The following is a 24,334-nucleotide window of genomic DNA, read 5'->3' on the forward strand; positions in this document are numbered from 1 at the left end:
ACATTTTCACAATTACAATTCTCAGAAAGTTGTTCTCTTAAGTGTTATTTTATATAATTATATTGCTAATAATATTAAAGATGTTTTTCCATCCACTTTCCTGAGATAAAACTAGTAACCTCAGTCAAATTCATGACTTGTACATTTTAACTTATAAAAATAGTTACATATAAGAAATATTTATTTCATTAATAATATTTAAATTGTTTCATTCAATTGCCCTTTGGTTTCTGAAACATTGTTTTTTTTTCATTTCATGAGATATTTATTTCACAAAGCATAGAAGCATAAAATTGATTTTCCATAATATCCCTGTTTTTGAATTATTATTACATTATGTGACATAGGAAATAGTATTCAGAAAGTCCTGACATAGAAATTCCATTCATCACATATGCTGAAGAATATATATCCTTCATCGCATATACACAATTAACTTGAAATAAGTTAATATCACAGTTTTAAGATGAATTCTATCCGTTACTGTATAGAATCATGTATTTGCCAAAAGATGCGGTTCATATTTCGATATTTTGACAATTGATAAGCCACATTGCCTTGCCCCGACTAGAGCGTGGAGTGGAGAGCACGGTGTACAGCTAGGTGGGAATGAAGACTGACAGCGTAATTCTAAAGGGCCGGGGGTTTCCTCCCGAGGAATTCTGAGCAATTAGTATCTTTCCAGATATAACTTCTGGGGAGATAACAGAAGCATCTTTCACACTGGGCAACCCTTTTGTTTGGCCCTACTGTCTGAGCCAGAGAGAGAATGACGAAGTGTACATGAAGGAACTGAGAGAGTGTGAGGGGTCCCGTGATGCCACTTTCCACAATGGCCCATATCCTTGTGGAATGACGGACACATGGTTTTCAGTCATTAGACTCATAATAAATCATACCTTTAAAACCTGTTCTGTTGGGGTGGGCGTCAATCAGGATAGATGATGAATAAATTGTGAAAAAAATAATGAAAATTAAAATTAATTTACAAAAGCCTGTTCTGGTCATAAATGGGACCGTATTTTTAAAAAAATCTATGAAGTCTGACTTCTGTATTTCAGTTTTACTGTGAAAACAGAGAATGTTTTGCCTTGTATCAATAAATTTTATTAGATTTTAAAAAACCTTTCAAATCTTTTCTAAATTATTGGCTCTAAGACAGAGCCATGAGTCAAAATTACCTAAAGACTTAAATTTTTTTAAAATATAGATGTGCCCAGTTGCCCAATTGTCCAATCAACCAGGGTCCTGAGGATGTGGGAAAATAAGAATATTTTAATATTTCCAAGTTAATAGGGACCTCTGGTTTCTATCTATAAAACAATTAAACAAACAAAAAAACTAACCGTACTGTTAAAGAAACAGTGGTAAGTAGCAACAGATATGCATGATATGTATAAAAAAGACCGCAGTGCGAAAGTTTGCGTAGCAATTAGTTTGTGTCACACTGCCACGCCGCTCCCTCCCATACTTTACCCCTGCATACACTGCCTTACTCCCTTTTAAGTGCACGATTACTTTTTCTTTCTGTGGTCTAGCTCCAGAAAGTAAGCAGGAAGGAAATGAAAAGGCCATGGTTACCCATTGTCAGCGTTGGTCAGTCCTGCTGCCAATATGTAGTTTGTGGTCTGCATTCTCACCGCTCAGAAAAACATCCAGTGGTTCTCAACATTTAACGTTTGAATCACGTGACCAGTTTGGTAAAAGAGATTGCTGTCCTACCTGAGTTCTTTAAATCACTTAGCGGTTCTGAATCTCCAGTTTCAAATTTTCCCAGGGAGTGTTTTTATGGTTACGGCTGAAATTACAGTTTGTGAACCGTTACTTGACTCTTGAGCTATGCGCTTGTGTGGACAGAGATGCAATTGTAAGGAACGTGCGTTATTACCCCACCGTGGAGGAGGCATGGCAGGAGAGTTATGCAGTTATTTCATAGATATATTTGCATGAATCAAGTTGAATTTGGACCATAAGAGCCCTATTGCTGGGGCATAACAGGAGAGTAATCTTTTCTCTCTTTACCCTACCGCCCAAATCACTGTATTTCTCTCCAACCTTTACATCACTTTTTTCCACTAAATAACTAATCAGTTATGCTGGGAGGGAACATCAAAACAAACTGTACAAAGATAGAAATTCATTGATTTAGCCCAAGCCCTTGAAGCACAGCACTGCAAGGTTCAACATAACAATAGAGACGAACGCAAATTAATGCAAATTTAGTGCATGTTTTAGGGTATAGGAAAACTTAAGAGTGTCAGCATGGCCACATGGCCATCAGGGGGTCATGGTTCGGTTTCATTGTCATGGAATTTCATAGGGATATAAACCCGGCTAGGCATCAAATGGGTATATGCACATGTCTGTGTGTAGGCATCCGTGAATAAATTTTTCCATTTGAAGTCTGTAAATTTAAAAAGTATTTTGTGAGGTACTCAATATTTTAAATTGTTTTCCCAGAGAAATATATATATATACATTTAAAATATTGGATTTGAAGACATATGGATATATATATAATTTCTGTTTAATTTAATATATATATATTTAATTTCTGTTTTTATGGAAGATTGCTGATTTTATGGATTGATCACCTTGGAGATATGTCTGTAATTGTTTAATTATACCATTAGTTTATTAGAAGCCATGTACTAATTTTAAAACTTGGAACAGCCCATTTAAATGGCACTATTAATTAAGTAGCTGATTTGGGTTCAGGAAGGCATATGCAGCTTTCACTCCTTCCAGCAGTTACCAGTTGGGAAATGTATTATTGAAAAATCAGTCCACTTACAAGGCCACGGTTGCTTTTACCATAATGGATGGTAAAGTTTACTCAGGTTCGTAGGCTGCATCTGCGAAGGCTTCCATCCATCTTTCACCCACATAAATTTTGAATAATATGTTTTTTTAGGCAAAATTAAAGCATTTTCTTGAATTGCATGTGGTGTTTCACTGTCCTACAGATGGGGAGGAGCAATTTGCTCTGCAGTCAGCCTCACCATCATGCTTCAGTACACCGGAAAATGAATGTCAGCCCCATTATCACTCAGGACTGGAAAACAGGAGGCCCCTCCAATGCTAACACTTTATACTCTCTCTCCTTCTGCCTAGCCGAAGACCAGCAGCAACTGGCAAACAGTAACCAAGCTGAAAGTCACACAGCTGTTGACCAAGAAACAGTCCAGAAGCAGAAGCAAGAATGTGGCGACCCAGGTCTTAGATGGGAATTCCTGTCACCTTCAACACAGTTATTGTCAATACCATTCCAGTGGTTATGGACTAACATACTTCTCAATCCTGTTCTGTTTTGTAATTGTTTGGAGAAACTGCTCTGGGTTGTAGGTTCCCAAATAAAATGACTTGAATAAAGAGAAAAGAAAAATCCATGTGCAAATCCAGGAGACTAAAACTGTTGCAATCACACATCCAGGGTAACAGACCAGTTTTCCAAAACCAGACTCGGCTTTTCATTTCCAAACACTGCAATCATGGAAGAATTTTGATGTCGAGGAACAACTTGACTGCTTTAAGAAAGCGAGCTGGGAAGGCTGTTTTGGCTAATGAGAGACCACAAAGGGGTGCTGATAATTTGGGAAATGAGTTATTTATGCCTAAAACCTTGTACTGATCAAAAGTCATCCTGAGGCATGCTTTCTGTCCTAATACAACACTTTGTCATCTTAGGCTTAACTTTAACCCCCAAACAAGCTCAGATAGTACCAATAGCACCTCTTTAAGACTATGTTTGGTATAGATTTTGGTTAACAAGTCAAGGCATTTAGTTGAGAAATGGGATTTAAAGGCATCTCTTTTTTTAAAAAAATGCAAGCGATAAGCTGAACCCAGAAAGACAAATATGATGTTTTCTCTTACATGTAAAATCTAGATTTGTGTATATTCACATAAAATTATGTACATGAAAACTATATACATGGTGTATATATTATACACACATTGTATACATACATAAATGTATGTATACAACAGAAAAGTTTTTCTACTGTCATGCCTTCTGAGATATATATATGTAGCTGACATATGTCAGATAAATAGTACACATCCACACACACGCAAAGGCATAGCAATAATTGAACTCATTTGGAAGGAAGAAGGAGAGAACTAGAAGTAGAATGATGACAAGGAGGTAGATAATGAAAATTGAATATGAATGAAGAATGATAATAAATATGTAGGAATTGCCATAATGAAATCTGTTATTTTGGATGATAATTCAAAGAATTAATTTTAAAAAGTGAATTTGGTAATATACCTAGAAGTTGTTCTTTAATTTATGCTGTGACTCAGGAAAATACTGGCAAGTCTTTGAATAGGCACAACGCATGGGTAAATATTACAATTAGTAAATATTTTTGTTGCACAGAGTGAATTTCTCTAAATTGGGATATGCCTCCCATTAGAAAATACTTCACTATGCATTGAAACACTTGGATAACTAGGATGCCACACATATGTAAAACCACATACATTTAAATCTGAGACACAGTTTAAGAGGAGAAATCAACATTTAGCTGGGTGATGGTAAGCTCATTTGGCTAGCCAACCCTCAATATTTTTACTTATTCAACATGTGATGACGTCAAATATTTTTAATAAGACAAATTATGAGAAAACTTTAAAACATAGAAATTAAACTATTATAATACTTTTATAATGGCCCGCAAATGTAGTCCATATTTTTAACTCTATAAGCACACATATGGTCTAAATAAATTTTCTTTATACAACATAAACTTTTACATCCTTTAAGTCTATACTTTTAATGGATCTGACTCTCTCGTTCTCTCTCTCTTTCTCTTCTAAATGCAGCCATGATTCAAAAAATGGAAGAGCAAATGAGCCAGCAGGAAAAGAAGCTTTCGCTTCTGCAGAAGAAGGTTGACAATGTTTCTCTGGCTATGGATAACATGAAGAATGCATTCCTTTCCCTAGAAGAGAAAATCAATGAAGACAATGGAAGGGAATTTCAGTCTTTTCTGAAAGGTAAAAATAAATAAAATATAAAATTTATTCAGTCAAGACACAAAACAGATTACTCATTGACATTTTCTACTGTTATTTGAGATCTTCGCTTTTGATTGGATAGTAAAGAAATAGATATTTTTAATAAAGTAATTTTTTAAATATTACTTCAAAATATTAGGAAATTATGCATTGAAATATTTGTAAAACTCACTTGATGGGCATTTTGTATCCAGGTACAGTATAGCTAGAATGAGCCCACAAGTGTGTCACGGTTGTTAGAAGAGAGTGACCATGGTGTTACACAAATGAACACACAAAAAGAAGAACTATAACTATATTATAATCTACAGCATTCAAAGGACTAAATATCAACAACAAAAAGAAGAATATTTAAGTTCCATGACACAAAGTCAAGTAGAGTTTGGAAAGCTACCCCACACAGGTATTAACATGAAGCATGGTAACATGGTGTTTCAAAATCAGAAACTTAGCTAAATGTTTCTTTAACAATGAGTTGTAGTAATACAAATAGAAAAAAATGTTATCAGGAAACATGATTTTGAGCTAATGTACTACTTCATGTCTTTTCAAACACTTCTATCATTTTGAAATTTCCTCTGTGATTTTTCCAACGGTATCCTAAAGAATGATAGCTAAGGAGCCAAATATATTTTCATATTGTCCTAATATCCTTCAGCAAGCTCCAGTCTGATCTTATCTATGCATGGTGTTCCTCACATGTCAATCATACTCTGACCTCCAGATCATGTCTTTTTTTTAATATTTAAAATTAAATATCTATCAGCAATTTTTGCAGCTAGCTAATTCAATAAGGTGTTGAAGGTCAGCTTTGATAGGTCAGGGTAGACTAAGACAAAGCATGGACTCACTGGGGTCAGCAAAGTACTCCCTTTGGCTGCTGAGAAACTCTTTGGGGGTTGGCAAAAAAAAGAGGGGTGAAAGAATCACACAGGCATGCTTAGTGAATGAAGGATGTTTGAGCAAGCTTTAACAACTTCACTCATACACAAAAACACATACATACCTACATACATACATACATACATACATATATACACATATTTGGTGGAAGAAGTAAAGCCCCAATAATTTTATTTTTTCCCAGAGCTTATATATTCCAGCAAAATCTCAAAAAATAGTGTAAAAATTACATTGCGGTTACATTCTATTTTTTTTTTAGTGAATGATTATAGTGAGTATATGTAAGGAAAAAAAAGTGTTCCCCAATACCCTCACATGATCAAATGTTTTACCTATTATATGTGAAAATCAAATTATTCTCAAGAACCCACATACATTTGTAACTAAGCAACTTGTTATAGGTTAACGATGTGTAAACAAGCAAGGTAATTTTCTCAGCCAGTTTCTCTTACTGGCATGCTGCAATTTGCAGCCACAAAGAAAGGATCAATCATTTTACTATTTATCTTAAAAATAATCTTATAAAAATCTTAAAAGAGTCACAAATCTAACCTTTTATATGAAAATAATCACTCATTTCTACTTTAAAATGTCAGGAAGCTGAGAATATAAAGGGTACAAGAAATTAATCATCTCCTCCATCACCAACCCACCTTAAGCAAAGGAATCACATCAGCCAATGCTAGTAGGCTTACCCATGTCTGTTCTCTGACCTCAAAAAATCCTCTATCAGTGGACTTAGAGAGGAGCAGGGAGGAGATGAGGGAGGGAGGGTGAAATTTGGAGGGAATGAGGAAGGGGGATACAGCTGGGATACAAAGTAAATAAACTGTAATTAATATAAAAAATTAAAAATTAAAAAAAAGAAATCACTCTGTAAAAAAAAAAAAAAAAAAGAGTGTGCCTTTCTGAACTTGAGAGGTTTTCTATATCAGAGCCCCTAATGAAAACATCTTAATTTACTTTTTCTACCATTCTACTTCTCTAAGTTCTTTCAAAGGGTAGTGGTCACTGCTAACAACGTCCATCTCTAAGTTCTTTCCAAGGGTGGTGACTGAATTAATCTGCTCTAGGAGAAATGCTTGGAAAAGATCAATCATTATGATTGTAAGTGCCAACAAGACTGCCCAGTGAGGGCCTGGAAGGCCCCTTTGAGTTTTCGATATAGGTCATCGAGTGGGAGGGCTATGGTGGCCATGAAGACAACAAGCAGAGCAAAACTCCACAAGAGCGATGGAGACCTCAGGACACACAGTTCTTGAAGCTTAGCCTCTCTGAGACACACTCATCATAATTTTGCTAACCAATGGGCCACATTCCATGAGTTCTAAAGCTGTTCAGCTGTTCCTCATGTATAGCTCCTAATAATAAGGCTCAAATTTTATTTTTTCTTATCAATCTTCAAAGCATTGTGGGTGCCTAATATGAAGTTACAAAATAAAGAACCAGCCCTCACTGGTACATACATTTTATTGTACATTATCAAGCTTTAGAACTGTAAGAAGTGAAAATGATTTCAACTAACAAGAAATGCCTATTATGCTGTGGAATGTACAGATATATTTGTATTATGCAATAGTGCCTTACAACTGCCTTGCATTTGTTGTCATATTTTGCTATCTGCATAGAATATAAAAGTACATTTATAAAATAGTTCTTAAGTAAATGTGTAACTGGAAAATGCTAGCCAACATTTGTAGCTTCTTAGTAGACAAAAGGAAAGAACGTTTTTTCTATAATTTCTCTCTATTGTAGCTATTGAAATTCTTCTAATTTACTGTTTCTTCATAGTTTACTGTCATGTAGTAGTGAATGATATTTTATGGTGTTATACCCAGTTCACGAGCCCCCAAAAGATCTACAGGAATCGACTCTGTTGCAAAACACATGAGGGTATTTTTATTGTAAATTACAAGCTGCAGCTTGGGCATACACAGCCCCACCGCCTAAGCGGTGGGAGCTGAGCGCCTGCCCCCAGGTTAGTTGGGTGATTTATAGATTCTGGTCCATCCCAGCATGCCCAAGGCAGGGGCAGTTCCTGCCTGGCAAGCATCTATTGGTCAAAATGCTACACTTTGAATCGACTGGCTATAAGAAGGTTCCCAGACCAATAATGACCAGGTGTCCCTCCCTAGGGGGATGGTCCAGTTTCCTAGCAACTGTATCTCTAGTGGGTGGGGAAAGAATACAGTGAGGTGGCTCTTCCCCTCAGGGCATTACTAAACTTCTTTATGGTACCTACTTTACCTACTTTAGGTCTTAATAGCTGCTAATTTATCTTTTGGTCTCTCAATGGTTTTATATTTTTATTCTTTCATGATTTTTCTCTATTTAACAACCTCAGTCCTAGGAGAATACATTTCCAGAAATATTATTTACAAGATGTTTTATACCAGAAAAATTAATAACAAGACTTTAAGGAAGATATTTTCTTCTAAAATTTCTCTTTACAATCCATTTCATGAGTCTTCTGTGTGCTATATACTTTAAAAAACATGAGACCATGAAGCCCATTCACGAACTTTGTGGACTGACTACATGATAAGCATAACTTCTGTGATGAATGATGGCCCACTGTGCAGAACCTTATTTTTAAAATTCCTTTGTTACATGAATCTAATATTATGACCATTGTGCCTTTCTGGGTAAATTTTAACGAACTCTTCCACTTATAATTCTTTACAGCTAGACTTTATTGGTACTTATTTTGTTTCTCCTGTTGTTTCTTTATGAGATCGTGTTTTTTTGCTTAGTAGTTTGCTTGTTTTGGTTTTGTTTTAGGTTAAAATTTCAAAATACTAATTTTCTACTTAAGTCAATTGAAATAATCCAAGCCATTTTCTCCCTCCATCCCCTTTCTTTCCTCAATCCCACTTATTTATTCATTTTTTTATTTTTATTTTTTTATTTTTAATATTATTTACAATTTATCAACTTCAGTTTTTCTTAATTGAAATTATTTTATTTTTATTTAAATGAGGGGAGAACAATCCTAAAAATTACCTTGCCCATAAATTCTTAATTAAATGGTAAAAATAAAAAATGGTAATTATTTTTTTTCATTGCTAGTGATTTTTATACAATATATTCTCAGGTGTTTCTATTCCCCTAATGCCGGAGCCAGCCAGCAGAGTTGAACAGTCCTTGAGTCGGGAGTGAGGATTAAAATTAATAAAATAACACACAGAACACAGGAGACTTTTTTAAGAAGGTCCGGACTCAGCATATACAGCCACAGCATAAAGCCTCTAGCCTCTAGCAGCAACTCTCCTCTCTGCAGCAAAAACTAGCAGCCCTAGCACCCACCGTCAGCCCCTTAGCAGTCTTTTTATTGTAGTTTCTAAACCAGAGAAGAAACATCTCAGAACAATGATTTAATTTCCAAGAGGAGCCTGAGGAAGAGGTGTGACCCTCACAAGCTATCCCACCTGCTGTCACAAACAAAAGGAGATGGACTTGCAAATTCTACCCTGCCTTTAGTGAAGGTCCAGTAAAAGCAGTCTCTCCTCTGAGATTTAAATATCAAAGCAGCTGCCAGAGTCACTGTTCCCAACACCTTAACTCCTTCTAAATTCTTTTTTTAATGAAATTTTTATTTTTTATATTAGTTACAATTTATCTACTTTGTATCCCAGCTGTAGCCCCCTCCCTCATTACCACCTTCCCTCCATCATCTCCTCCCTGCCCCTCTCTACATGCAGTGATGGGGGAGGTCCTCCTCCCCTTCCTTCTGATCCTACCTTATCAGTTCTCATCAGGCTGGCTGAAATGTCCTCCCCTTGGCCTAGCAAGGCCTACTCCTCCCTCAGGGGCAGGCGGGCAAGGTCATAGAGCCAGCCATTGAATTCATGTTAGAGACAGTCTCTGTTTCCCTAACTAGGGAACCCATTTGGATTACTGAGCTGTCATGTTCTGCATCCAAGCAGGGGTTCTAGGTTATATCTATGTATGGTCCTTGGTTGGAGAATCAGTCTCAGAAAAGATACCTGCACCCAGATATATTTAGTCCTTGTGGAGCTCCTGTTCTCTCCAGGTCATACTGACTCCCCCATCTTTCATATGGTTTCCTACACTCTGCCCAGTCTCAGCATCTGCTTTGATACATTGCTAGGTAGAGTCCTTCAGAGGCCTTCTGTGGTAGGCTACTGTCCTGTTACTTGTTTTCTCCTGCTTCCAATGTCCATCCCATTTGTCTTTCTAAGGGAATATTGATCATCTTACTCCCGGTCTTCTTTCTTGTTTATTTTCTTTAGGTGTACAGATTTTAGTATGTTTAACCTATCTATAGGTCTAGTACCCACTTATAAGTGAGTATATACCCTGTGTGTCTTTCTGCTTCTGAGATACCTCCCTCAGGATGATCTTTTCCAGTTCCTATCATTTACCTGCAAATTTCATGATTTCCTTGATTTGAATTGCTGAGTAGTATTCCATTGTGTAAATGTACCACAATTTCTGTATCCATTCCTCTGTTGATAGACATCTGGGTTGTTTCCAGGTTCTGGCTATTATGAATAAAGCTGCTATGAACATGGTTGAGCAAATATCTTTGTTGTGTACTTGAGCATCTTTGGATATATGCCTAGAAGTGGTATAGCTGAACCTTGAGGAAGCACTATTCTTAATTGTCTGAGAAAGCACCAGATTGATTTCCAAAATGGTTGTACAATTTTACATTCCCACCAGCAATGGAGGAGGGTTCTCCTTTCTCCACATCCTCTCCAGCATGTGTTGTCACTTGATGTTTTGTTTTGTTTTTAGCTTTTTTTATTTTTATTTTTTTAATTTAAATTTATTTTATTAATTACACTCTATTCACTCTGTATCCCCCCATAAACGGCACCCTCCTCTCCTCCCGGTCCCAAGCTCCTTCCCCCTTCTTCACGCATGCCCCTCCCCAAATCCACTGATAAGGGAGGTCTTCCCCTCCTTCCTTCTGATCTTAGTCTATCAGATCACATCAGGAGTGGCTGCATTGTCATCTTCTGTGGCCTGGTAATGCTGCTCCCACCTCAGTTACTTGAATTTTTGATCTTAGCCATTCTGATGGGTGTAAGGTGAAATCTCAGGGTCGTTTGGTTTGCATCTCCCTGATGGCTAAGAACATTGAGCATTTCTTTAAGTGTTTCTTGGCCACTCTATATTCCTCTACAGAGAATTCTCTGTTTAGCTCTGTACTTCATTTTTTAATTGGACTGCTTGATTTGTTGCTTTTTAACTAACTTCTTTAGTTCTTTATATATTCTGGATATCAGCCCTCTGATCTTTTCCCAATCTGTAGGCTGTCGTTTTGTTTTGATGACAGTGTCTTTTGCTTTACAGAAGCTTTTCAGTTTCATGAGGTCCCATTTAATCTTTATTGCTCTTAGAGCCAATCCTGTTAGTGTTCTGTTCAGGAAGTTGTCTCCTATGCCAATGAGTGCTAGGCTCTTCCCCACTTTTTCTTCTAACAGATTTAGAGTATCTGGTTTTATGTTGAGGTCTTTGCTCCACTTAGACTTTAGTTTTGTGCAGCGTGATGAATAGGGATCTTTTTACATTTTCTGCATATAACCATCCAGTTGGACCAGCACCATTTGTTAAAGATGCTGTCTTTTTTCCATTGAATGGTTTTGGCTTCTTTGTCAAAAATTGAGTATTCATAAGCGTGTGGGTTTATTTCTGTGTCTTCTATTTGGTTCCATTGATCCTCCTTTCTGTTTTTATGCCAATACCATGCAGTTTTTATTACTATTGCTCTGTAGCACAACTTGAGACCAGGGATGGAGATACCTCCAGAGGATCTGTTGTTGTACAGGATCGTTTTAGAAATTCTGGGTTTTTTATTTCTCCATATGAAGTTGAGAATTTTTCTTTCAAGGTCTGTAAAGAATTGAGTTGGTATTTTGATGGGAATTGCGTTGAATCTGTAGATTGCTTTTCACAGAATGGCCATTTTCACGATGTTAATCGTACCTATCCATGAGCAGGGGAGAGCTTTCCATCTTCTGAAATCTACTTCAATTTCTTTCTTCAGAGACCTGAAGTTTTTTAAAACAGGTTGCTTGCTTGCTTGGTTAAACTCACCCCAAGCTACTCTATGTCCTTTGTGGCTATTGTGAAGGGTGTTGTTTTCCTAATTTCTTTCTCAGCCCTTTTGTCTTTGGTATACAGGAGGGCTTCTGAATTTTTTGAGTTGATTTTGTATCCTGCCAATTTGCTGAAGGTGTTTATCAGCTGAAGGAATTCTCTGGTTGAATTTTTGGGGTTGTTCATGTTATACTACCATATCATCTGCAAATAGTGAAACTTTGACCTCTTCCTTTCTGATTTGTATCCCCTTGATGTCCTTTATTTGTCTTATTGCTCTAGCTAGGACTTCAAGTACTATGTTAAAGAGATATAGAGAGAGTGGGCAGCCTTGCCTTGTCCCTGATTTCTGTGGGATTGATTTAAGTTTCTCTATATTGAGTTTGATGTTGGCTATAGGCTTGATGTATATTGTCTTTACTATGTTTAGGTACATGCCTTGTATCCCTTATCTCTCCAGGACTGTAAACATGAATGGGTGTTGGATTTTTTCCAACACCAATGCTTTTTCAGCATCTAAGAGATGAGCATGTGGTTTTTTTCCTTCAGTTTGTTTATATGGTGGATTGATGGATTTCCGTTTTCTGAACCACACTTGCATGCCTGGGATGAATCCTACTTGGTCATGGTGGATGATATCTTTGATGTGTTCTTGAATTGGGTTTGCAAGTATTTTATTGAGCATTTTTGCATCAATGTTCATAAGAGAAATAAGTCTGAAGGTCTCTTTTTTTTGTTGGGTCTTTGTGTGATTTAGGTATCAAGGTGACTGTGGCTTCATAGAATGAGTTTGGTAATGTTCCTTCTGTTTCTATTTTGTGGAATAGTTTGAAGAGAATTGGAGTTAGCACTTCTTTGATGGTCTGGTAGAATTCTGCGCTGAAACCATCTGGCCTTGGGGTTTTTTGGAAAAGAGACTGTTGATGACTGCTTGGGGGATATAGGACTATTCAGTCTTTCTACCTGATTTTGACTTAATTTTGGTAGATGAAATCTATCAAGAAAATTGTCCATTTCCTTTAGATTTTGCAAATTTTGTGGCATATAGGCTTTTGTAGTACGACCTAATGATTGTTTGGATTTTCCCAATGTCTGTAGTTATGTCCCCCTTTTCATTTCCTATTTTGATTTGGATAGTTTCTCTCTGCCTTCTAGTTAGTTTGGCTAAGGGTTTGTCTATCTTGTTGATTTTCTCAAAGAACCAGCTTTTTGTTTCATTGATTCTTTGAATAGTTTTATTTGTTTCTAATTGATTGATTTCAGCCCTGAGTTTGAGTATTTCCAGCTGTCTGCTCCTCTTGGGTGTATCTGCTTCTTCTTCTTTTTTTTTTTTTTTTTTTTTTTTTTTTTCTAGGGCTTTCAGTTGGGACATTAAGTTGCTTGTATGAGATGTTACACATTTCTCCTTGAAGGCACTTAGTGCTATAAATTTTCCCCTGAGCACTGCTTTCATTGTGTCCTATAAATTTGGGTATGTTGTACCTTCATTTTTATTGAATTCTATGAAGTCTTTAATTTCTTTCTTTATTTATTCCTTAACCCAGCTGTCATTGAGTAACAAGTTGCTCAGTTTCCATGTGCATGTAGGCTTTTTGTTATTTCCATTTTTGTTGAGGTCCAGCTTTAGTCCATGGTGATCAGATATAATACAGGGGATTATTTCAATCTTCTTGTATCTGTTGAGGCTTGCTTTGTGATCACCTATATGTTCTATTTTGGGGAAGGTTCCATGAGGTGCTAAAAAAAAGGTATACTCTTTTGGGTTTGGGTGAAAATTTCTGTAGATATCTATTAGGTCCATTTGATTTAGGGCCTCTGTAAGTGCCTTTATTTCCCTTTGGCTTCTGTCTAGATGATCTGTCCTTTGGTGAGAGTGGGGTATTGAAGTCTCCCACTATTAAGGTCTTGTGAATGCTGTATAATTTAAGCTTTAATAATGTTTCATTTATGAATGTAGGCGCTCTTGTATTTGGGGCATAGATGTTCAGAATTGTGATGTCTTCTTGGTGAATTTTTTTTTTATGAGAATGTAGTGCCCCTAACCATCTTTTTTGATTAAATTTGGTTGAAAGTCTATTTTATTTGCTATTAGGATAGCTACCCTAGCTTGTTTTCTGGGTCCATTTGCTTGAATAACATTTTTCCAGCCCTTTACTCTGAGGTAGTGTTTATCTTTGTTGCATAGTGTGTTTCTTGGGTGCAGCAGAATGTTGGATCCTGTTTCTGCACCCATTCTGTTAGTCTGTGTCTTTTTATTGGAGAGTTGAGTCCATTGATGTTGAGATAATAGTGACCAATGACTGTTAGTTCCTTTAATTGTGGAATTGGTGGTGTTACTGTGTTTCATTGCTTGTTTTCTTTTAATGGTTTTTAGGAAATTATCTGTATCCTATGTTTTCTTGGGTATAGTTGGACTGGAGTTTTCCTTCTAGCATCTTCTGGGGCCTATTTGCTGTGTGAATATTGCTTAAATTTAGTTTTGTCATGGACTATTTTGTTTTCTCCATCTATGTTGACTGAAAGCTTTGCAGGGTAAAGTAGTCTGGGTTGGCATCTGTGGTACCTTAAAGTCTGCATGACATCTGCCCAGACCCTTCTGGCTTTCATAGTTTCTGATGAGAAGTCCGGTGTTACTTGAACTTTTTCCTTTGCTGCTTTCAATATCTTTTCTTTTTTTTTTTTTTTTTGTTTTTAAATTTTATTTTTTCTTATCAGTTACATTTTATTAACTCTGTATCCCAGCTGTATCCTGCTCCCTCATTCCCTCCCAATCCCACCCTCCCTCCCTTCCTCTCCACTGTGCCCTTTTCCAAGTCCACTGATGGGGGGAATCTCCTCCCCATTCATCCGATCCTGTTTTATCAGGTATCTTCAGGACTGGCTGCAAAGACCTCCTCTGTGGCCTAACAGGACCTCCTCCCTGGGAGGTCAAAGAGCCAGCCATTGAGTTCCTATTAGAAACAGTCCCTGTTCCATTCACTATGGGAAACCAATTGGTTACTGAGCTACCACAGGCTACATCTGAGCAGAGGTTCTAGGTTATATCCATACATGGTCCTTGGTTAAATGTCAGTCTCAGAAAAGACCCTGTGCCCAGATATATTTGGTCCTTGTGGAGCTCCTATCCTTTCCCCATCATACTAACTCCCCTTCTTTCATATGATTCCCTGTACTCTGCTGAAGGTTTAGTCATGAGTCTTTGTATCTGCTTTGAAAACACTGCTAGTTAGAGTCTTTCAGATGCCCTCAGTAGACTCCTGTCATACATTCAATGCACATCCCATCTGTCTTTCTAAACAAGGATTGATCATCTTACCCCATGTCCGCTCTCTTGATTATCTTTTTAAGGTGTATAGATTTCATTATGTTTATTATATCTTATAGGTCTAAATAGGTGACTATATACCGTGTTTGTCTTTCTCCTTCTGGGATATTTCACTCAGAATGATCTTTTCTAGATCCCACCATTTGCCTGCAAATTTCATGATTTCCTCCTTTTTGATTACTGAGTAGTATTCCATTGTGTAAAAATACCACAATTTCTGTATCCATTCCTCCACTGATGGACATCTGGGTTGTTTCCAGGTTCTGGCTATTACAAATAAAGCTGCTATAAACATGGTTGAGCAAGTATCCCTTTTGTGTACTTGACCAAAGTTTGGGTATATACCTAGTAGTGGTATAGTTGGGTCTTGAGGAAGCACTAGTCCTAATTGTCTGAGAAAGCGCCAGATTTCCAAAGTGGTTGTACCAGTTTACATTCCCACCAGCAGTGGAGGAGGGTTCCCCTTTCTCCACAACTTCTCCAACATGAGTTGTCACTTGAGTTTTTCATTTTGGCCATTCTGATGGGTGTAAGGTGAAATCTCAGGGTTGTTTAGATTTGCATTTCCCTAATGGCTAATGAGGTTGAGCATTTCTTTAAGTGCTTCTCTGCCATTCGATATTCCTCTGTGGAGAATTCTGTTTAGCTCTGTTCCACATTTTTTAATTGGATTACTTGGTTTGCTGCTTTTCAGCTTCTTTATTTCTTTGTATATACTGGATATTAGTCCTCTGTCAGATAAAGGGTTAGTGAAGATACTTTCCAAATCTGTAGGCAGTTGTTTTGTTTTGATGACGGTGTCCTTTGCTTTACAGAAGCTTTTCAGTTTCATGAGGTCCCATTTATTGATTGTTGCTCTTAGAGCCTGTGCTGTTGGTGTTCTGTTCAGGAAGTTGTCTCCTGTACCAATGAGTTCTAGGCTGTTCCTCACTTTTTCTTCTTACAGATTTAGAGTATCTGGTTTTATGTTGAGGTCTTTGATCCACTTGGACTTTAGTTTTGTGCAGGGTGATAAATATGGATCTATTTTCATTTTTCTGCATGTAGACATCCAGTTGGACCAGCACCATTTGTTGAAGATGCTGTCTTTTTTCTATTGAATGGTTTTGAGTTCTTTGTCAAAAATTGAGTATTCATAGGTGTGTGGGTTTATTTCTGTGTCTTCTATTTGATTCCATTGATCCTCCTTTCTGTTTTTATGCCAATTCCATGCAGTTTTTATTACTATTGCTCTATAGTACAGCTTGAGATCGGGGATCCAGATGATCTGTTGTTGTACAGGATTGTTTTGGAGATTCTGGGTTTTTTGTTTCTCCATATGAACCTGAGAATCTTTTTTTCAAGGTCTGTAAAGAATTGAGTTGGTATTTTGATGGGAATTGCATTGAATCTGTAGATTGCTTTTGGCAGGATGGCCATTTTCACAATGTTATTCATACCAATCCATGAGCACGGGAGATCTTTCCATCTTCTGAGATCTTCTTCAATTTCTTTCTTCAGAGACTTGAAGTTTTTCTCAAACAGATCTTTCACTTGCTTGGTTAGTGTCACCCCAAGGAACTTTATGTTATTAGTGGCTATTGTGAAGGGTATTGTTTTCCTAATTTCTTTCTCAGCCCATTTGTCTTTGGTATACAGGAGGGCTTCTGATTTTTTTTGAGTTGATTTTGTATCCTGCCACTTTGCTGAAGGTGTTGCTGGAGGAGTTCTCTGGTTGAATTTCTGGGGTCGCTCATATATACTATCATATCATCTGCAAATAGTGACACTTTGACCTCTTCCTTTCTGATTTCTATCCCCTTGATCTCCTTTAGTTGTCTTATTGCTCTGGCTAAGACTTCAAGTACTATGTTGAAGAGGTATGGAGAGAGTGGGCAGCCTTGTCTTGTCCCTGATTTCAGTGGGATTGATTTAAGTTTCTCTCCATTGAGTTTGATGTTGGCTATAGGCTTGCTGTATATTGCCTTTACTATGTTTAGATATGTGCCTTGTATTCCTGATCTCTCCAAGACTTTAAACATGAATGGGTGTTGGACTTTGTCAAATGCTTTTTCAGCATCTAAGGAGATGATCATGTGGTTTTTCTCCTTCAGTTTGTTTATGTGGTGGATTACATTGATGGATTTCCGTATGTTGAACCACCCTTGCATGCCTGGGATGAAGCCTACTTGGTCGTGGTGGATGATATCTTTGATGTGTTCTTGGATTCGGTTTGCAAGTATTTTATTGAGTATTTTTGCGTCAATGTTCATAAGAGAGATAGGTCTGAAGGTCTCTTTTTTTGTTGGTTCTTTGTGTGGTTTAGGTATCAGGGTGACTGTGGCTTCATAGAATGAGTTTGGTAATGTACCTTCTGTTTCTATTTTGTGGAATAGTTTGAAGAGAATTGGTGTTAGCACTTCTTTGATGGTCTGGTAAAATTCTGTGCTGAAACCATCTGGTCCAGGGCTTTTTTTGGAGGGGAGACTGTTAATGACTGCTTCAATTTCCTTGGAGGATATAGGGCTATTCAGTCTTTCTACCTGATCTTGACTTAATGTTGGAAGATGGAATCTATCAAGAAAATTGTCCATTTCATTTAAGTTTTCAAATTTTGTGGCATATAGGCTTTTGTAGTATGACCTAATTGTTTGAATTTCCTCAGTGTCTGTAGTTATGTCATCTTTTCATTTCTGACTTTGCTGATTTGGATAGATTCTCTCTGCTTTTTAGTTAGTTTGGCTAAGGGTTTGTCTATCTTGTTGATTTTCTCAAAGAACCAGCTTTTTGTTTCATTGATTCTTTGAATAGTTTTATTTGTTTCTAATTGATTGATTTCAGCCCTGAGTTTGATTATTTCCAGCTGTCTGCTCCTCTTGGGTGTATCTACTTCTTTTTTTTCTAGGTTTTTCAGTTGGGCCATTAAGGTACTTGTATGTGATGTTACAAATTTCTTCTTGAAGACACTTAGTGCTATAAATTTTCCTCTGAGCACTGCTTTTAATGTGTCCCATAAATTTGGGTATGTTGTGCCTTCATTTTTATTGCATTCTAGGAAGCCTTTAATTTCTTTCTTTATTTATTCCTTAACCCAGCTGTCATTGAGTAACAAGTTGTTCAGTTTCCATGTGCGTGTAGGCTTTTTGTTATTTCTGTTGTTGTTGAGGTCCAGCTTTAGTCCATGGTGGTCAGATAGAATACAAGGAATTATTTCAATCTTTTTGTATCTCTTGAGGCTTGCTTTATGACCAACTATATGGTCCATTTTGGAGAACATTCCATGTGGTGCTGAAAAAAGGGTATACTCTTTTGAGTTTGGATGAAAAGATCTGTAGATATCTATTAGGTCCATTTGATTTAGGGACTTTGTAAGTGTTTTTATTTCCCTATTTGTTTTCTGTCTAGTTGATCTGTCCCTTGGAGAGAGTGGAGTGTTGAAGTCTCCCACTATTAAGGTATTAGGATCAATGTGTGATTTAAGCTTTAATATTGTTTCATTTATGAATGTAGGCGCTCTTGTATTTGGGGCATAGATATTCAAAATTGTGATGTCCTCTTGGTGGATTTTTCTTTTGATGAGAATATAGTGGCCCTCCTTATCTTTTTTGATTAACTTGGGTTGAAAGTCTATTTTATTAGATATTAGGATGGCTACTCCAGCTTGTTTTCTGGAACCATTTGCTTGAAAAACATTTTTCCAGCCCTTTACTTTGAGGTAGTGTTTCATATGTGTGTTTCTTGGATGCAACAGAATGTTGGATCCTGTTTCCGCAACCATTCTGTTAGTCAGTGTCTTATTATTGGGGAGTTGAGTCCGTTGATGTTAATAGATACTAGTGACCAACAATTTTTACTTACTTTTGATGTGGGGTTGGTGGTGTCACTGAGTTTCATTGCTTGTATTCTTTTGGTTTTTTTGTTGTGTAGTTATCTATTTCCTCTGTTTCTTTCGATGTAGTTGTTTTCTTTGGTTTGGAGTTTCCTTTCTAGGAACTTCTGTAGAGCTGGGTTACTATGTAAATGTTGTTTAAATTTGGTTTTGTCGTGGAATATTTTGAATTCTCCGTCTATGTTGATTGAAAGTTTTACTGGGTATAGTATAGTATTCTGGGTTGGAATCTGTGGTCCCTTAAGGACTGTATGATTTCTGTCCAGCCCCTTCTGGTTTTCACAGTTTCTGTTGAGAAATCTGGTGTCATTCTGATAGGTCTACCTTCATCAATATCTTTTCTTTGTTCTGTAGATTTTGTGTTTTCACTATGATGTGACATGAGGACTTTCTTTTCTGGTCTAGTCTATTTGTAGGCCTCTTGTATATTTATGGACATCTCTTTCTTTAAGTTGGGAAAATTTTCTTCTATGATTTTCTTGAAAATATTTTCTGGACCTTAGAGCCTGGAATCTTCTTTTTCATCAATTCCTATTATTCTTAGATTTTGCCTTTTCATGGCATCCTTGCTTTCTTGATTGTGTTTGGGAGTTTTCCAATTTTACTTTTTCTTTGAGAGACGTATCAATTTCTGCAAGTGTATCTTCAGCACCAGAGATTCCCTCTTCTATCTCTTGTATTCTGTTGGTGATGTTTACCTTTGTGGTTCCTGATCTTTTCTTTCTACATTCTTCAGCTCCAGGGGTTTCTCAGTTTGTGTTTTCTTTATTGATTCTAATTCTGATTTTACTCATTGCACCATTTCCTTCATCTCTTTGAATATGGCTTCCTGTCTCTGTATGACGGCCTCTATTTTTTTGTTTGTTTCTTGTCTATATGCCACTAATTGTATCCCTACTTGCGCCTCTATTTGATTGGCTATATTTGCCTGTGCTTCTTTGAGAGCTTTGTTTATTTCCTCCTTATTTGCCTCCACCTGTGGCAAATTCTTTGAGAGATTTGTTCATTTCCTCTTTTACTGTTTCTATTTGTATGGCTATTTCTCTGAGAGATTTGTTTGTGTCCTCTTTATGTGCCTCTAATAACTGGATAAGCATAGCTTTAAAATCATTTTCCTGTGTTTCCAATGAATTGGAGTATCCATTGATTTTGGGGGTTGCTGGTGAAGCCATGATGTCCTGATTTTTGTTGGATGTATTCTCTCACTGACCTCTGGCCATTTGATTCTCTATAACCTTCACTGTTTGTTCCTGGATTCTGCAGTTCAGACTGGTACCATCTTTCTCTTGAGTCTGGAGAATTCTTCAGGAAAATTAGAGAGGTCCAGTGGTTTCAGCATGTGCATTGGTGTTTCAGCTGTACCTATGGAGGACCTCAGGCACAGAAGGGCAAATTCGGGCAAGCGTGTGTGTTTGTGTGTGTGTGTGTGTGTGCGCGCGCACACACGTGTGCTTTGAAAGGCAGGGTGTTAGAGAATGTAGAAGTTTTGAGTGTGTGAGAGGGATGCTGCCTTGCAGGCACCAAAGGGGTTACATGTACTGAAGGTATAGCAGGCACTGTTGATAATAATGGGTGCAATTTCTTTATGCAAATTCCCTAGATACCTCAGTGGCCTACAGGCTACTGGTAGTCATCTCTGACTGAGCTCCAGACATTATTTGCCTGGACTCTACTGGTGGACCTGTAGAGCAGGGGCTTCAATGTCCCAAGAATCCCTCTGTTTCCCACAATGAATGTGTGGGTAGGAGGGATCTGAAGGACCCTGGATCTGGGGCTCTGCAGGCACTTGAGGGCACACTCAGTCTCTAGCAGGTCACATAGGCAAGCACTGGGGTACCCCTGCTCTCTTCTCTCAGGTTTAGACCTGCTGAGTCAAATGCTGGCTTTAGCTGCCCCTCCGCTCACCGATTTTGGAGTTTCAGATCCTCTGTCTCTCAGATACTGTGCATGCTGGTTGCTGCCATCTTGGTTCTCCCTCCATTTTTTATTTATCACTTATTTATTTATTCATTCATTTCTTTATTGTTTCCCACAACCTAAGTGTGTGATCAGATATGTTTTCAAATGTTGGAAACACTATCACGTGTTCATTACTGGCAATTTTCCTTTTCTTTTTATGCCAAAGTTAATGTCATGTTATAAACATATCGTAAATTCCTATTTTAATGTTAGTTTCACTTGTTTTGTAAAAATTATGAATTTCAGTACTTGTTGTTATAAGCCATTGTTAAGTCTTACAGATACAAACATTTCAACTTGCTAAAGTTTTTCTCTGGGATTTATTAACATTCATGAGTTTGCAATGTAAGCACTACACTTAATTATGATACACTTGACAATACAGTCATATACTAACAACTCAGATAAAAAGCCAAGCATAATTTATTTTCATTCACAACTTGACCTAGGATTGCTGTAGAGATTGTCTGTCACTGGGGTCAATAGCATTTCTTTTTTGCCTTTTGTCTATAGAATCACTGATTCATGGTGTTAATATGTTCTGTATAACTGAATTTTCATGTCAGATTTATCTGTCAACAAAGTGTTTAACTCTTAAGAATTCTAGTAATTTTTTTTCAAATGTCATAAATGTTTGTAGGGTAGAATTATTTTCATTGGCATATGTAGTTAGTGTTTGCTCATAAACTTTAACCTTAGAGCTATGCCTTTTTATTACAAATTATGTATTTTTACTATTTATTGTCTTGTCTGTAGCTCTAAAATCAAAAAACATCAATGATCTACTAAAGAATATAGTAAAACAACAGCTTAAAGTCTTCCAAGATGACATGCAGGAGACCATTGCCCAGCTCTTCAAGACTGTGTCAAGTCTGTCAGAGGACCTGGAAAGTACCAGGCAGGCAGTTCTGCAAGTGAACCAGTCCTTGGTTTCAGTAGCGGCCAAGCAAGTAACACCAGAGAAGCTGCCCGTGTGGAAGGACATCACAGAGCTAAAGAACAGCATCACGAATATCAGGCAGGAAATGACCTTGACCTGTGAGAAGCCCGTCAAGGAGCTGGAAGCAAAGCAAGCTCATTTGGAAGGAGCTCTAGGACAGCAGCACTCACAGCTTGTTCTGTACCAGCAGTCCCTCAATGAAACTCTCTCTAAAATGCAGGAAGCACACACCCAGCTGTTATCAGTTCAACAAGCATCAGGAACAGAGAACACTGTCACTGAGGAACTAGGCAGCAGAAATGTCACTAAGTATATATCTGTGCTACAGGAGACAGCAAGCAAACAAGGTCTGATGCTGCTGCAGATGCTCAGTGATTTACACATCCAAGAGAGCAAGATTAGCAATCTCACCACCCTTCTAGAGATGGAAAGAGAATCAGTCAGGGAAGAATGTGAAGAAATGCTATCTAAATGCAAGCATGACTTTAAATTTCAACTGAAGGACACAGAGGAGAATCTGTATATGCTAAATCAAACATTGTCTGAGGTTATCTTTCCCATGGACATCAAGGTGGATAAAATGAGCGAGCAGCTGAATGACTTGGTATATGACATGGAGATCCTCCAGCCTTTACTGGAGCAAAGGTCGTCCTTTCAACAGCAGGTTACGCAGGGGCCAAAAGAAGCCACAGTTACTCGCAGAGAGCTACAAAGCCTAATTGGCGCCATCAACCGCCTGAATGTTCTTACCAAAGAACTTACAAAAAGACACAACTTACTCAGAAATGAAGTGCATAGCCATGGTGAAGCCGTTGAAAGACGCATCAGTGACCACACCTTGGAAACAGAAGATGGCCTAAATAAGACAATGACTGTTATAAACAATGCCATCGATTTTGTTCAAGATAACTATGTATTGAAGGAGACTTTAAGTGCAATGATGTACAATCCCAAGGTTCTTGAGTGTAACCAAAATATGGACACCATTTTGACGTTTATTTCTGAGTTCCAACGCTTGAATGATTCTATTCAGACTTTGGTCAATGACAATCAGAAGTATAATCTTGTTTTGCAAATTGCTAAAGCCCTTACAGCTGTTCCTAAAGATGAACAACTAAGTCAGTTAAACTTTCAAAAGATTTATCAAATGTTCAATGAAACCACTTACCAGGTGAACAAATGTCAGCAAAACATGAGTTATTTACAAGAAAATATACTCTCAGTAACAAAAAGTGCCAAAGAGTTAGAAACTCGATTGCAAGGCATTGAATCTAAAGTGACCAGGACACTCATTCCTTACTATGTCTCATTTAAAAAGGGTGGTGTGGTATCAAGTGAGAGAGATACTGATCTTCAGCTGAAGGTATTAAATTCCAGATTTAAGGCACTAGAAGCAAAATCTATCTATCTTTCAGTGAGTTTCTCTTTGCTTAACAAAACTGTTCGTGAGCTTTCAATGACATGCCGTAATGCTTGTGTAAGCACATATGGACGAAATGCTCTCATACCAACGTGGACCAAAGGGCCCCTGCCAGACAGTGAGAGTTCTCAGAAAAGTCTTACAGAACTTGTGGAGTCTGTCATAGAAGTAAAAACACAAGCTGCACTTTCTAATTTAACTTGGAATGTTGATCGATTGTTGTCTGATCGTCTAGCAAATATTGCCAAACCTCAAAAGCAGGTAAAACTGCAGAAGAAACCCAACACACTTAAGAAAACGGGGAACATTACAACCATCCTGGTAGGCCGGACGCAAAGAAACGCAGACAGCATTACTCATCCTGGTAAGCTGGAACTGAAAAACAATTCTGAACCTCTTTCATGCTATAGGTTACATGCTATTGAGCAGATTCTGCTTTATAGGCAGGCTGGAGGAATGGAAGGCACAATTCGTGCTTGGGCAGATTAGGGTAATGCATGGTGACTGATGTGCTCTAATGCATCTGAACGAACACTAGTTAGGTGTCAATGCAGAGCTGAACTCTAGTAGACATCCTGTCTGCATGTTTCAACTCTTTCTTACCAGAACACTATAAAATAATCAAACTTTCATCTATAAAACATCTCTCTATATAGCTAGCTAAAGAAATGTATTATACAATGAGTTTCTTAAATAGACCAAACTTTAATTTGGGCTTCAATAGGTACAATGTGAAGTTCTCTCCTCTCTCTCTCTCTCTCTCTCTCTCTCTCTCTCTCTCTATATATATATATATATATATATATATATATATATATATATATA

General features: G+C 37.4%; 1 protein-coding gene across 1 annotated transcript in view; it reads left to right on the top strand.

Annotated features, from left to right (window-relative positions):
• Mmrn1 (multimerin 1) overlaps positions 1 to 24,334 on the top strand; it is a 57,565-nt gene that overhangs the window by 22,964 nt on the left and 10,267 nt on the right. The window contains exons 4-6 of the mRNA XM_055612862.1: positions 3,115 to 3,216; positions 4,831 to 5,004; positions 21,906 to 23,873. Coding sequence (XP_055468837.1) covers positions 3,115 to 3,216; positions 4,831 to 5,004; positions 21,906 to 23,873 — 2,244 coding nt within the window. The remainder of the gene's footprint in view (positions 1 to 3,114; positions 3,217 to 4,830; positions 5,005 to 21,905; positions 23,874 to 24,334) is intronic.

The sequence above is a fragment of the Psammomys obesus genome, unplaced genomic scaffold (genome assembly GCF_907164565.1).
Source record: "Psammomys obesus unplaced genomic scaffold, mPsaObe1.curated_primary_1811, whole genome shotgun sequence".
In the NCBI taxonomy this organism is placed as follows: Eukaryota; Metazoa; Chordata; class Mammalia; order Rodentia; family Muridae; genus Psammomys; species Psammomys obesus.